Raw genomic sequence first — 14,165 nt, 5'->3', positions numbered from 1 at the left:
CTGCGCCGCTGCTGCTGCTGCTGCTGCTGCTGCTGCTGCTGCTGCTGCTGGAGACTCAGCAGCGACGCTGGCGGCGATGGAGGAATTTGAAGACGGAGCTGTCAATACACTCGGGGGCCACATGCTGTCTCTCTTAGGAGCAGTTAGAACTCTGCTGAACCTCACGCGCAGCAGCAGCAACTGCAGCAGCACCTGCAACAGCAACAGCAGCAGCAGCGGCAGCAGCAGCAGCAGCAGCAGCAGCAGCAGTGTGGCTGAGGTGGAAGCTGCTGCTTTGCACGTTGAGGCAGCAGTTGCTGCTGCTGCAGGACAATTTGTTGGTGTTGTTATGTGGCTGCGAGCAGCACAAAGCATGCGCCGCCGCATGCGTTTGCTGCTGCAGCTGCTGCAGGCGGCCCCACAAGCAGCAGCAGCAGCAGCAGCACCAGGTGCAGCAGAAATGAAACCAAGTGCAGCAGCAGCTAACGGAAAGACTTCTGCATGCAACAACACGCAGCAGCAACTGCAGCAGATAAAGCAGCAGCCGTCCTTCCTCCGCATTATGAAAGACCAGAGCGGGGCAGCTGCTGCTGCTGCTGACGCGAGCAGCAGCAGCAGCAGCAACAGCAGCAGCGGCAGCAGCAGCAGCAGCAAGGGCGGCCTGTGGGGCGATCCTGCAGCACTAGAAGGCGCGCGAATGGTGCTTGTGCTGCCGCAGCAGCAGCTGGAGTTTGACGGCGAATGTTTAGCTGCAGAGCTGCAGCAGCTTGGTACAGCCATGAGCAGCAGCAGCAGCAGCAGGTACAGCAGTAATGGGGTTAAGAGGGGTGTCTCTAAACAGCTGCGGCTGTCTCTAAACCCCACATGGGCAGCCTTAGAAGCTCTGCTGTCGTGGCTGCAGCTGGCAGCTCAGGCTGCTGCTGCAGCAGCAGATGCACTCATCACCTCACTGCAGCAGCAGCAGCAACAGCAGCAGCAGGACGAAGAACAGGCGTCGAAAGCAGCGAACGCCTCCGCCGGCAAAGACGAGAGCCAGCAACAGCAGCAGCAGCAGCAGCAGCAGGGGGCGGCGCTGCAGCAACGGCAGCAGCAGCAGCAGCAGCAGCGGGCGGCGCTGCAGCAACGGCAGCAGCAGCAGCAGCAGCGGACCGCTAGGGAAATCGTGACTTGCTGCAGCAAAATAAAACGAGATATAGAGCAGCTGATGAACAGCAGCAGCAGCAGCAGCAGCAGCATACGCGGAGCCCTGCAGCAGCACTGCTGCGCCCCGCTCTTACAACCGAATCTGCAGCAGCAGCAACAGCAGCAGCAACAGCAGCAGCAGCAGGCAGCTGCACTCTCCAAAGTTGTTCTTCCGCAGCCTCGGCAGCAGCGCGGCAGCAGCAGCTGCGTTGTCCAGGATGCAGCAACAGCAGCAGCAGCAGCAACCGCAACAGGTGCAGCAGCAGCGGGTGCAGCAGCAGCAGATAAGGCTGCTGCTGCTGCTGCTGCTGCTGCATCAGACGACCTTGTTCGGGAGTTCATTCGAGGAGACTGTCCGCTTCTGCTGGTTGATGATTTATTAGGGGCAGAAGCAGCAGTGCGCCGTGTAGCTGCAGGCATTACCAGCAGCAGCAGCAGCAGCAGCACGAAGCTGCAGCGGACGTCTAATGTGTTGGTGCTGCTGCCCTTCGTGTCGCCTTCAAGGTGTGGGGCCGAGCAGCTAGCTAAGCAGCTCAGCAGCTTCTGCGGGGGCCTCCAGGATCTGCTGCTACAGCAGCAGCAGCTGCTCCTGCAGCAGCTCCCTCTGCTGCAGCAGCTGCAGCAGCAGCAGAGGCGAAGCCCAGGGCCCACAGTACGTACGTCTGTCTGCCTCTGTCTGCCTCCTCCAGTCAGTGTCACCACCGGCAGCAGCAGCAGCAACAGCAGCAGCAGCAGCAGCAGGGACTGCTGCATGCGTTGCTGTGTCTCCCTTGCAGAGGAGGCAGCAGCCAGAGTAGTTGAGTGCCGCCTCAGAGGCAACAGCAGTAAACTTCGGGGCAACATCAGCAGCAGCAACAGCAGCAGCAGCAGCAGCACAGCAGCAGCAGCGGCAGCAGCTTCGTCTGCTTCTGCTGCTGATGCCAGTTTGCTGCTGCCCCCATATCTCGATGTTTCACTTGCTGCTGCTGCTCTTTGGTTTGCTGCTGAGCATGCAAGCGGAGACTCGGCTCTGCTGCCAGCCTCAGCAGCAACTGCAGCAGCAGCACCCGTTGCTGCAGCAGCAGCAGCAGCAGCAAAGACAACCGCTGAGGGGAGCAGCGAGGTGGTGAGTGTGGGGCGCGCTGCTGTGTTGGCGTTAAGAGCTTTAGAGAAGAGTGAGCGGCAGCAGCAGCTACCGCTGCTGCTGCCGCTGCCGTGCAGCAGGTTGCAGCAGCAAGACGCAGCAGCAGCAGCAGGGCCAGCAGCAGCAGCAGAGGCGTTATGTCCTCGCTTCCCGCTGCAGCAACCGCTTGAGCTGCACCTGGAGTGCGGAGAAAGCAACAGCACCAGCAGCAGCAGAAGAAGCAACATTAGCAGCTATTGCTGCAGCGACGAGGCTCTGCAGCAGCAGCAGCAGCAGCACAGATGGGAGAAGCAGACAGCCTCAGGCAGCAGCAATAGCGTAGATATGTTGCTGCTGCAAGCAGCAGCAAGTTGTGGGGTCCCCTTCGCCTTTCAGAAGCTGTTAAGAGCTGTACAGACACTGCGACCGGAGCAGCAGCAGCTGCTGCTGCAGCAGCAAGCAGCCATAAGGCAGATTGGAAGAAAGGTAAGGCCTCCGCTGCTGCTGTTGCTGCTGTTGCTGTTGCTGCTGCTGCTGCTTTTATTGCTGCTGCTGCTGCTGCTGTTCATGCTGCTGCTGCATGCAGCGTGTGCGTCTGTCTCCTCTGCAGCTCAGCTGTCTCTTCTCTGAACCTTCCTGGGCAGACTTATGCGACCTCGCGGACGCGCTGCAGCAGCAGCAGCAGCAACAACAACAACAACAGCAGCAGCAGCAGCAGCAGCAGCGGGCGCTGGCTTTGCAGGTGAGGGGCCCCCAGACAATACTCAGCGGAAAGGGCCTCGATCAGGTTACGCTTATAGAGAGACGGCTGCTGCAGGTGCTGCCTCTGACAGCAGCAGCAGCAGCAGCAGCAATAGAGTCAACAGAAGCAAACGTAGCAGCAACAGCAGCACAGTCAACAGAACAACCAGCAACAGGAGCAGCAGCAACAACAGCAGCTTCAACGGAACAAGCAGCAACAACAGCAGCACAGTCAACAGGACCGGTAGCAGCAGCAGCAGCAGCAGCAGCAGCAGCTGATGGCTCGAGAGGGACTTGCGGGGGCGTCTCCTTGGAGTTGCTGCGGGTCTCTCTTTGCAGCTGTCTCTCTTATGGAGATGCGCTACTGCTGCTGCAGCAGCAGCAGCAGCAGCACCCTCACCCGCTGCTGCACTTCTACTGGTGAGCCGCTGCCGCTCGCGCTGCGCCTGCCTCTACAGCAAACAAACAATAGCAGGAGCAGCTACAGCAGCACTAGCAGCAGCAGCACTAGCAGCAGCAGCAGCACGAGCAGCAGCAGCAGCACTAGCAGCAGCAGGAACTTACAGGGCTGCTGCAGCATTTGTGTGCCTCTGCAGGTTAATGGGCGCTGCTCACCCTGTTCCAGTGGTGTTGCTGCGGCATCCGTGCTGCAGCAGCAGCAGCAGCAGCAGCAGCAGCAACAGCAGCAAGGGCGAGGAAGACAGCGTTGATTTGTTTGTAGTTGCTTCTGCTACTGGTTTGCAGTGCGGGGTGGTGCTGACAGCCCCAGAGGCCTACTCCATCCTCACGTACGCTTAGGTTTAGGGTTTAGGGTTTAGGGTTTAGGGTTTAGGGTTTAGGGTTTGCGTTTGGTTGGTGCTGCGCCTTGGGGTTTGTTAGTGACGTTTTGCTGCTGCTGAGGGCATGGGATCTGCTGCTCCGCTGTTGCTGCTGCTGTTGCTGATATTGATGCTGCTGTTGCTGATTTTGCTGCTGCTGCTGCTGCTGCTGCTGCTGCTGCAGGGAGGGGAGGCTGCAGCGGCTGCGCGCATCTGTTGCTGAGACTTTTGCTTCTGCGTGGGGGTTGAGGGAGTCCGCCACTTTGTTAGCTGCCTGCGCAGCAAGACAAAGAGCTAGACATGCTTACTCCAGCAGCAGCACCCAGCAGCAGCAGCAGCAGCAGCAGCAGCAGCAGCAACAGGAGGAAGGCTTCAGCTCGCTCTTGAAGTGGACCGGCAAACAGCAAGAGATCCTCGTCTTCACAGCTCGTTACATTTGCTGCTGCAGCAGCAGCACTAGCAGCAGTGAATCAAGCAGCACCAGCACTAGCAGCAGCAGCGGTAGGAGCAGCAGCAGCGGTAGGAGCAGCAGCAGCAGGAGCTGCTGCAGTTGCGGATCACTGCTGCGGGCGAGGGAGGCCAGTGCTCTCGCCTTAGCAGCAGCGGAGAGCTCAGGCGCCTTCGCTGCGCTGCAGCAGATTCCAACAGCAGCAGCAGCAGGAGCAGCAGCAGCTGCTGCTGTCCTGTCCCCGCCATCGCCCGAGACCAGCAGCAGCAGCGGCAGCAGCAACAGCAGCAGCAACGGCAACAGCAGCAGCGAAAGGAGACCGCAGGACGAAGGCTCCGCTGCTCTCGTCAAGGCAGAGCAAGGAAGCAGCAGCAACAGCATCAGCAACAGCATCAGCAACAGCAGCAGCAGCAGCAGCAGCAAAGGGAGCAGCAGCAATACTTTTCTTTCTAAGATGACGCGGAGTGTAGCGTCGCTGCTGTACAAAGCAGCACGTAGGATTGATGCTGCTGCTGCTGCAGGTGCTGCTTCTGCTGCAGCAGAACCAGCAGTACTACCAGCAGCAGCAGCAAGAGCAGCAGCAACAGGAGCAGCAGCAGCAACAGCAGCAGGGAGACAGCTCGACTATGAACAGCCGCTGCTGGTGGCGCTGCAGCGAGTCTGTGGCTGCTTCCCTCAGGCAGCAAAGTTGGGGGCAGTTGAGCCCGTGCTGCTGCATGTGCTGCCGGAAGCTGCTGCTGCTGCTGCGGCTGCTGCTGCCGCTGCTGATGGCGGGTCTCCTTGCAGCAGCAGCAGCAGCACAGAAGCAGCAGCAGGCGAATGGGTTATAGGCTGGAGAGTCTCAGAGGCAGCAGCCAACTTCCTCGCTGATGCATTTAGCAGCAGCAGCAACAGCAGCAGCAGCAGCAGCAGCAAGGCCTTGCCGTGGCGGCTGCCGCTTCTGCAGCAAACAGAAGCAGCAGCAGCAGCAGCCCGCGATCTGAAATCCCGATGGCTGCAGCAGCACAGCGAAGAGCAGCAGCAGCAGCAACAGCAGGACGTGGTGGAGTCGCAGGAGAGAGGGCCGCAGCAGCAGGCGAAGCAGCAGAAGCAGCAGCACCAGGATCAGCAGCAGCAGCAGCAGGAGAAACAGCAGCAGGAGAAACAGCAGCAGGAGAAACAGCAGCAGAAGCTGCAGCAGCAGAAGCAGCAGCAGCAACCGCAGCAGCAGCAACAGCAGCGGGACTCTGCTGCATCTCTTTCTCGTTTTGTTTCTGCAAATAAAGTTGCTGCTGATGGATTTGTTGGCGGCCGCTGCCGCATCCTTATGTCTAGGGCATTGCTAAAAGAACTAGGAGACTACTTGCTGCTGCTGCTGCAACAGCAGCAGCAGCAGCAGACGCAGCAGCAGCAGCAGCAGACGCAGCAGCAGCAGCAGAAGCAGCAGGAGGGCAGTCGCGGTGCTGCTTCGTGGTTTCCCTTGGGGAGCGTAGTTGAGGTCTTGCTGCAGCTAAACAGACTGAAGCAGCAGCAGCAGCAGGAATTGCTGCAGCAGCAGCAGCAGCTACGGGAGAATCCAGAAGCACTTGCATACCACAAGAGACAGCAGCAGCAGCTGCTGCTCTTTCGATTCCCTTGGGGGAGCCCTGGAGAGTCGCTGCTGCTGCTGCTGCTGCTGCTGCTGCGCGCTGCTGCTTTTCTACAGCCATGGCGTATACGATTAACAGGCTGCTGCTGCTGCAGCAGCAGCTGCCAGCTGCTGCTGCAAGGAAAGAGACAGGTTGCTGTTCTGATGTACGCATGTTATATTTGTCTCCTTGATACTATCTGGGCCGCATTTCCTGCTGCACCCTCTGCCAAGCAGCAGCAGCAGCAGCAGCAGCAGCAACAGATCGTCCTACGGCAGCAGCAACAGCAGCAAAAGTTGCAACGACGCCAGCCGCATGCAGCTGCAGCACTTGCGTCGCTGCATCCATCTCTGCCTCCTCCAGCTGATCCTGCTGCTGCTGCTGCTGCTGCTGCTACGCCCGCAGCAATTAATGCTCGGGGGGTACAGCCGGACCTTAGGCAGCAGCAGCAGCAGCAGCAGCAGCAGCAGCAGCAGCAGCGCTCGTGTGCTGTAAAACACGAAACGCTGAGAGCTGCTGCAACGGCGGGGCACCCCTTGCAGCAGCAGCACCAAGCCTACCGTCATCATCAACAGCAGCAGCAGCTTCAGCAGCAGCAGCTGCAGCAGCAGCCGCGGAGAATGAATCACGCGTTGCAGCTATACCCTGTCTTCTTGGGGTTAGGGGAAGACTCAGCGGCGTCACATTCTGCTGCTGCTCCTGCTGCAGCAGCTGCAGCAGCAGCAACAAGTGCAGCAGCAAGTCAAGCAGCAGTAGCAGAAGCAGCAGCAGCAGAGTCTGAAGATGAGTTAGTGGTCTTCATAGACACGGACAGCGAGGGAGATGCTGCTGAACATACAGCGCGATCTGCAGCAGCAGCGGCAGCAGCAACAGAACCAGCAGCAGCAGCTGCTGCCGTTGGTGCTGCTTCTGCTAGTCGTGGCCCCCCCTACCCACAGCAGCAGCAGCAACAGCACCAACTGCAACAGCAGCAGCAACAGCAGCAGCAGCAGCAAGAGCAGCAACAACAACAACAACAGCAGCAGCAGCAGCACGCCCACAGCGACAGCAGCAGTGGGGCCCCTCATTCTCTCTTAGAGGAACTGCGTTTGCGACAGCTGCAGCTGCGGCAGCATTTGATGCCTCAGCCACGCCAGCAGCAGCAGCTGCAGCAGAATACGCCGCAGCAGCTGCAGCAAAAGCAACAGCATGCCTCAAAGTCACAGCAGCAGCAGCAACATCAAGAAGAATCTCGCGGAGCAGCAGCACAGGCAGCAGCAGCAGCAACAACAACACACCACACTGTTGTATCTGATTGTAAAGGAACGAGCAGCAGCAGCAGCAGCAGTAGCAGCAGCAACAGCAAGCAGCCACACCGCCGCAGCTGCAGCAGCTCGTTGCCTCCTTCAAAGAGAGGTAGGGATGCTGCTGCTGCTGCTGCTTCTGATGCTGATGCAGCTTTAATCATTACTCTCAGCGACTCAGATGCAACAGAAGACGGGTTGGAGTCCCCAGCGGAGCAGCAGCAGCAGCAGCAGCAGCAGCAGCAGCAGCAGCAGCGATGCGCTTCTTCGAATTCGGCAGCCTCGTGTGCGGGTTCTGCTTCACCTGGAAATGCAGCAGCAGCAACAGCAGCAGCAACCGATGCGACAAAGAAGCAACAGGTAGAACAACGACAGCAGCTGCAGCAGCAGCAGCAGCAGCAGCAGCAGCAGCAAATGATAACGAACAGCAAGAAACGGCGAAAGGAGAATCATCCCACTAATCCGCAGAGCAGTTTGAACAGCAGCAGCAGCAACAGCACCTGCAGCAGCGGAGAATCGGCCTCGCCAGACTGGTTTGCTGCTGGTGCTGCTGCTGCTGCTGCTGCTGCAGCTGCAGCAGGTGAAGGGTTTGAGGCCTTCAGCAGCGACCAAAGGAGAGGGGGTAAGACGATCAAAGGTTTAATTCGTAGTTATAAAAAGGGAGGTGTCTTATAGCAGCAACAACAACAGCAGCAGCGGCAGCTCGTGCTGCTGCTGCTGCTGCTGCTGCTTCAAGAACGGCAGTGGGAACAGCAACGGCTGCTTCGGCAGCGTTAGGATTGGCTGCATCTCTCTGCAGCAGCAGCTGCTGTTGCAACAGCAGCTGCTGCTGCAGGAGCAGCAATAGCAGCAGCACCAGCTGCTGCAGCAGCAGCAATAGCAGCAGGGAGGTGCAGTAGCACCAACAACAGCAGCAAGAGCTGCAGCAGCCCCCGTAGCAGCAGCAGCAGCAGCAGTCTTGCTGCTGCAGCAAAGGGGCAGCTTTTCTTCGAGGGAATAACTTTGTTGTATTCAATTTATTTTAATGTTTGCAGATATATTTTAAGCGTATTTACAAACACATATATATATATATATATTACATATATATATGCATATATATATATGTATATATATATATATATATATACATATATATATGCATATATATATTACATATATATATGCATATATATATATATATATATATGTATATATATATATATATTACATATATACAGTAGAGGTATACAGATACAGAGTATGTAATATATATATATATATATATATATATATATATTTAATAGTATGAATGAATATACACCTCAACTACACGCCCTTAAACATTAGAAAGAAAAAAAAGTATAGGCGGAGTGTATAGACATGCATCTACAAAATAAATTTGTTTTGATTTTATCATTTGTTTGTCTTTGGTTGTTCTGTTAATCCTGTCCGTCTTCGCCCCACACACTATATACTTGCTTCGAGGCAGCAGCAGCAGCAGCAGCACGAACAGCAGCAACAGCAGCAGAGGAAGCAACGAAAGCAGCAGCAGGAGATGTCCCCGTAGCCGTGGCTGCAGTAGGACCCGCAGCAGCAAAGTCTACCAAAAGAAGCAGCGGCAGCAACAACATTAGCAGCAGCAACAGAAGCAGCAACAACAGCAGGAACAGCAGCACGAGCAGCAGCAGCTACAGCAGCTGCGCGTCTACAGCTTTGCATGCAAAGTGCATGCACAAATAGGCTGTTATCTATTAAGCTAATTCCTTTTACTCAGCAGCAGATAGAAAAACGAGAGACAGCAGCAACACGTAGCGAGAAAGCGAGAGTGGGGGCTGCGTAGCAGCAGCAGCAGCAACAACAGCAGCAACAGCAGCAGCAGCAAGAGATGCAAGCCGCTATTATTAAGATATTCCTTCTAAAAAGAATGAAGAAAAGCTTAAAACAACCAACTTAAATAATTTAATGCCCGTAGCTGCAGATACACAGCAACTGTGTGGGGGCTGCTGTCGTGCAGCAGCAGCAGCAGCAGCAGCAGCAGCAGCAGCAGCCCCACTGGTGGTGTAAGTGCGGGGCCTGGGTTCGAAGGGTGTGCTTGGATATACGGGCTATATAATAAATATAAAGAGATTGTAATAAGAAGAAATAAGCAAATAAATGTATAAGAATTAATAAATATATTGTCTATCTTATAGATGACTGTGTATTTTTGTAGGTTGTTGGTGTGAGGGGCTGCTGCTGCTGCTTCCGCAGCAGCAGCAGCAGCGGCTGCTGCAGCAGCGGCTGCTGCAGCAGCAGCAGCACCCCGCTCATGCGCCCCACCGGAGGGTCTGTTGTGTGTATCTGTCTATGTACTGCAGCATTGTTTTGTTTGTTTGTGTTTGCTAGAGGGTTTGTGTATAAGACAGAGCAGCAGCAGCAGCGACAGAATATGGAAGGGGAGAACAAGCAGCAGCAGCAGGTGGCGCCTCAGCAGCAGGGGGAGGATAAGCAGCAGCAGCAGCAGCAGCAGCAGCAGCAGCAGCAGCAACAACAACAGCAGCAACAACAGCAGCAAGAGTCTCAGCAGGGACAAGATGGCGACTATGAAGAAGAAGTCATTACTTCTTTCGACAATCTACCCCTCAACGAGAAGCTGCTGCGAGGCATTTATTCTTACGGTTTTGAGAAGCCCTCAGCCATTCAGATGCGAGGTATTAAACCTATTATCGATGGCCATGACACTATAGGACAGGCACAGAGCGGTACAGGAAAGACAGCAACATTTGTTATTGCTGCTCTGCAAAAAATAGACTACAGCAAGCCTGCTTGTCAGGTGCTTATCTTAGCCCCGACAAGAGAGCTCGCGCAGCAGATTCAAAAGGTATGCATGCATGTCTTATATCTTCTTCCTGCTGCTGCTCTTGCTGTTGCTGCTGTTGTTGCTGCGGTGGCAGCAGCAGACGCGCTACTTGTGTGTGCTTGCTAACATCAGCACCAGCAGTTGTCTGCTGCACCTTATCGGGTGTGGGTAGGGCGGGGGCTTAGGCTGTTCTTGTCTTTAGGGTTGTCTGTTGCTGCTTGTCTCTGCTTCTATGCATGCAAACACATCTATGCTGCCCCGCTGCTGCTGCTGCAGCAACAGCTGCAACAGCAGCAGCACCAACAGCAGCAGCATGCGTTGGGTGTTGTTTTTGAGTTTACTTCGCTGTGTCTTCGTATGTTTGTTGTTGTCTTTTTCTCCTAATGCACCCATGCTGTACATATATAATATAATATATACATCTATATTATGCATACATGTATATTTATATACATTATATATATAAACAACAAGATAAATATAGCTCAAACAAACAAAGAAATAACTAAATAAATATTAAATATTAAATATATTGTATTTGTTTTGTGGGCGCAGGTTGCGTTAGCTCTAGGAGATTATTTGCAAGTGCTGTGTCATGCATGCGTTGGAGGCACGTCTGTACGCGAAGATGCTCAGCGTCTGCACGGGGGTGTGCATGTAGTTGTCGGTACACCCGGTAGGGTGAACGATATGATGGAGAAGAGGCATCTAAGGTGCGACCACATGGTTTTGTTTGTTCTTGATGAAGCAGATGAGATGCTTTCAAGAGGATTTAAAGCACAGATCCTCTCAGTCTTCCAGCATCTCCCTCAGGATGTACAAGTCGCTCTGTTCAGTGCTACTATGCCCTCCGATATCTTAGAGCTTACCACTCAGTTTATGAGAAAACCCAAGCGCATCCTTGTTAAGAAGGATGAGCTGACGCTCGAAGGTATTTCTCAGTATTATATTGATGTGCAAAGAGAAGAAAATAAATTCGATACGCTTGTTGACCTCTACGAAACACTCACCATCACTCAAGTAAGTTATATATATTTTTAATATATGTGTAGGCAGCTCAGGTGTATACGCAGCTCAGGTGTATACGCAGCTCCGTTCAGGTGTATAGGCAGCTCAGGTGTATAGTATGTGTTGTTTGTTTTTTTCTGGATGGAATTTGTATGTTTTTGAATAGTTCTTTTTGTATAGATATTGAAATATATTTATTTATTTATTATTTTTTCATATGTGTTTGTTTGTTTGGTTTTACAGGCGATTATTTACTGCAATACCCGCCGCAGAGTCTTGCAGCTGGTAGAAATGATGACTGGGCAGGACTTTACAGTTTCAGCAATGCACGGAGATATGGAGCAGCAGCAGAGAGAGACAGTCTTAAGAGAGTTTAGAAGCGGCTCAACACGTGTGCTGATAACAACAGATCTATTAGCTAGGGGTATCGATGTGCAGCAGGTTTCTCTGGTTATTAACTATGATATACCGACTTCAAAGGAAAATTATATTCATAGAATTGGTCGAAGCGGTCGATTCGGTAGAAAAGGTATTGCAATTAACTTCGTTACTATTAATGACATGGAGCAGCTCAAAGAAATTGAGACCCACTACAACACACAAATACAAGAGATGCCTGCAAAGCTCGAGACAAAGTAAGCTTCAAGTTATCAAATTCATACTAAACTAATCATACCCTGCAAGACAATAACAAAGAATAATATAAACATATACATCTATTTAATCGGGAGGTGTATGTGCTACGCCATCCGCTCGTCAGTTGAAGAGGGGGGGTGAAGAAGAAGAAGAATTAGATCAAGAAAGTATAGAGTGGGTTACAGCCTGTTCTGCATAATAAACTCTTAATGTACATATGCAAATAAAGTTTATTCATTTAAGACAAGCAAGCAATACAGTCCAAGCAATACACAACAAAAGCAGATATAGGCCTGCACCACCGGCGGAGCAAACAATTTACAGCAAGTGTACGGGGAGGGGGGATAGGAGGTGAGGAGCGCTTGCATGCATGCATGCAGTGGCTTGGTAGCTAGCTAGCTGACTAGCTAGCTAGCTACAGCTGGTCTTGTGCAGCGTAGGCTGCGGGAGAGCAGCAGCGGCAGCTTCTGATGAGACAGGCGAATATGTTTTATATTATTTGTCTGTCGCTGGAGGGTAAAGCAGCAGCAGCAGCTTGCTGCTGCTTCTGCTGCAGCGCTGGGGCTTTATGTGGGTATCGGGTGAGGGATGTAAAGGCTGTTCAGGGAGAGCAGCTTTATCTCTCAGATATAGAAGTGCTGGGGGTTTAAGAAGTAAAACAAAGAAACAAAGAGTTCCTCAAAGACTTGCAAGCACTGAGTTGCTGCACGCCTTAGGGGGTAGAGATGAAGAGAGCCCATCCGGGGCCTAACTGGGAACGATATTTAAGAATGGAGGAAGGTCTCCCTTTCTTGTCTTTCTTTATTTAGAATTGGATTAGCTTATTTAACATAGTCAAAAGAAGTTAGGGCGTTAGAGCCCCCGCTGCCTCTAGAGGCGGAGGTTGCAGGGTTAGGATATAAAGGAAGTTGTGCACAGAATGAGCTTGTCTCTATATCTGGCGCTATGGCGGAATATATATATATATATATATATATATATATATATGAGGGAGGAGATTATTTAGTTTAGCCTTGGTAGTTTTCCCTTGGGTTGGGGTGTATGTGCAGCTCGGTGGGGGTTCATTTTAACTCCAGGTGACGCTTATTCGGCACAACTCATTTAACGGGAATTCTCTAATTGTTTGAATTAAACGAAATAACAGATAGGGAGAGCAGCCCTCACCTGTTAATATACATAACTCTACAAGAAGCTGCGCGTAATATTTATTCATTCATACACCCCAAACTAGACACCTTTCCGGCGGGAAGCTCTCGCCCGCCTCCTATTTACTTATGGAAGATATGTAGAAGAGAGTTTCTTCTCTTCCAGCTGCTGCAGCTGCAAGAGGTAGTAGCAGGAAGGCTGTTAAGTTTGAGGTGTACGTGTGGAAAGGCAGCTTCTACTGGAGTTGGCGTATATTAAGAGGTAGGGGCGGCTATGTCTACTTGTTATTTCGTTTAATTAAAACAATTACTGAATTCTTGTTAGATTAGTTGAGCCAGATAAGCGTGCTGTGGAGTTAGAAGAAGAAAAGGTGCTGGGGTGTATGTGCAGCTTCGGGTGTATACGAAGCTTACGTTCATCGGTTGAGAAGGGAAGGAAACGGTAAGCAGCTTTCATATATAAATAGTGCGTATTTCTGTATTATTTTTTGACAATTGAATTAATTGTTCAAAATAATTCTTTAAAATGCATCATTTTCTTCGCTTTCCACTGAAACCCGCGCAAAACCCGCTGCTTTCCTTCTACAACGGCACTCAACCAGCGGTCTGGGCTCCCTTGTTTCTTTTCTGTTTTCTCTGTATCCTCTTCAGTTAAAATGGATGCATATTCGTGTTAAAGGCATTTCAGCCGTTCCTCTATCTTCTGAAAACTAAAAACCCTTCAAAATGATGTAATAATAATTGTTATTTTAGCGTTTTCTTGCTGTTCAAGACTTGTACAGCTCCGGGGCTTGAGTGCACAGCACAGCGAGCCCGAGGAAGTGCGGTGCATAGAGAATAGCATGCGGAGATTGAGGAGGCGTTCTACTTTTCTTTGAATTCTTCTTAAAGCAGCGGATTCTATTGATTAGGTTTCTCTAAAAAGACATAAACACTGCTGCAGCAACATAGCACGGCACTTGTTGCGGCAGCAAGAGCACTAGCAGCAACAATAGCAACAACAACATCAGCAGCAACAGCCGAGGCGGCAGCAGTCCGTTGAGCTGCTACTGCTGCTGCTGCTGCGTGCATGGACACGTTTTTTCTCTTTTTTCTCTTGTTAAGAGTATTATTTTTCTGTTGTTTTACTGCATTTTCATTACTTTAAGCTCGACTCAGTCTCTCAGCAGCTGTTGCTTAGCTGTTGGGAATTTGTGTGTGGCTTTTATTATTATTATATCTCTGACCCAGTTGCAACTGCTGCAACTGCTGCAATTGCTGCAACTGCTGCAACTGCTGCAGGTGCTGCTTCTCTACCTGTTGAATTATCCTTCTTTCTTATCTTCTTTTCTTTTACTTCTCTAATGGCATTTGCAAGGAAGCACGCGGCTGGGCGCGAAGCAGCAGCAGAACATC

At 52.1% G+C, this 14,165-nt stretch overlaps 3 protein-coding genes across 3 annotated transcripts in view; all 3 read left to right on the top strand.

The window, feature by feature from the left end:
• The window catches only part of EAH_00017810 (hypothetical protein, conserved), a gene marked incomplete at both ends in the record, with an annotated part of 17,732 nt that extends 9,897 nt beyond the window's left edge, over nt 1–7,835 (top strand). The window contains 4 exons of the mRNA XM_013397574.1: nt 54–2,749; nt 2,850–3,424; nt 3,601–3,792; nt 4,007–7,835. Of these exons, the coding sequence (XP_013253028.1) occupies nt 54–2,749; nt 2,850–3,424; nt 3,601–3,792; nt 4,007–7,835 (7,292 nt within the window). The remainder of the gene's footprint in view (nt 1–53; nt 2,750–2,849; nt 3,425–3,600; nt 3,793–4,006) is intronic.
• A 1,735-nt stretch (nt 7,836–9,570) lies between these two features.
• EAH_00017800 (eukaryotic translation initiation factor 4a, putative) lies at nt 9,571–11,628 on the top strand (the record flags this gene model as incomplete). The annotated part of the gene is made up of 4 exons (XM_013397573.1): nt 9,571–10,002; nt 10,114–10,149; nt 10,537–11,001; nt 11,233–11,628. 4 exons carry the CDS (start codon nt 9,571–9,573, stop codon nt 11,626–11,628), a joined length of 1,329 nt encoding a protein of 442 aa, XP_013253027.1.
• A 2,485-nt stretch (nt 11,629–14,113) lies between these two features.
• The window catches only part of EAH_00017790 (hypothetical protein, conserved), a gene marked incomplete at both ends in the record, with an annotated part of 1,769 nt that continues 1,717 nt past the window's right edge, over nt 14,114–14,165 (top strand). Inside the window, one exon of the mRNA XM_013397572.1 lies at nt 14,114–14,165. This exon is cut by the window's right edge and continues 321 nt beyond it. Within this exon, the coding sequence (XP_013253026.1) occupies nt 14,114–14,165 (52 nt within the window).

The sequence above is a fragment of the Eimeria acervulina genome, genomic scaffold, assembly GCF_000499425.1.
Source record: "Eimeria acervulina Houghton genomic scaffold, Eah_scaff115, whole genome shotgun sequence".
Taxonomy (NCBI): domain Eukaryota; phylum Apicomplexa; class Conoidasida; order Eucoccidiorida; family Eimeriidae; genus Eimeria; species Eimeria acervulina.
The sequence above is the reverse complement of the archived record's forward strand: the minus strand, read 5'-3'. Positions and strand labels throughout refer to the sequence as shown.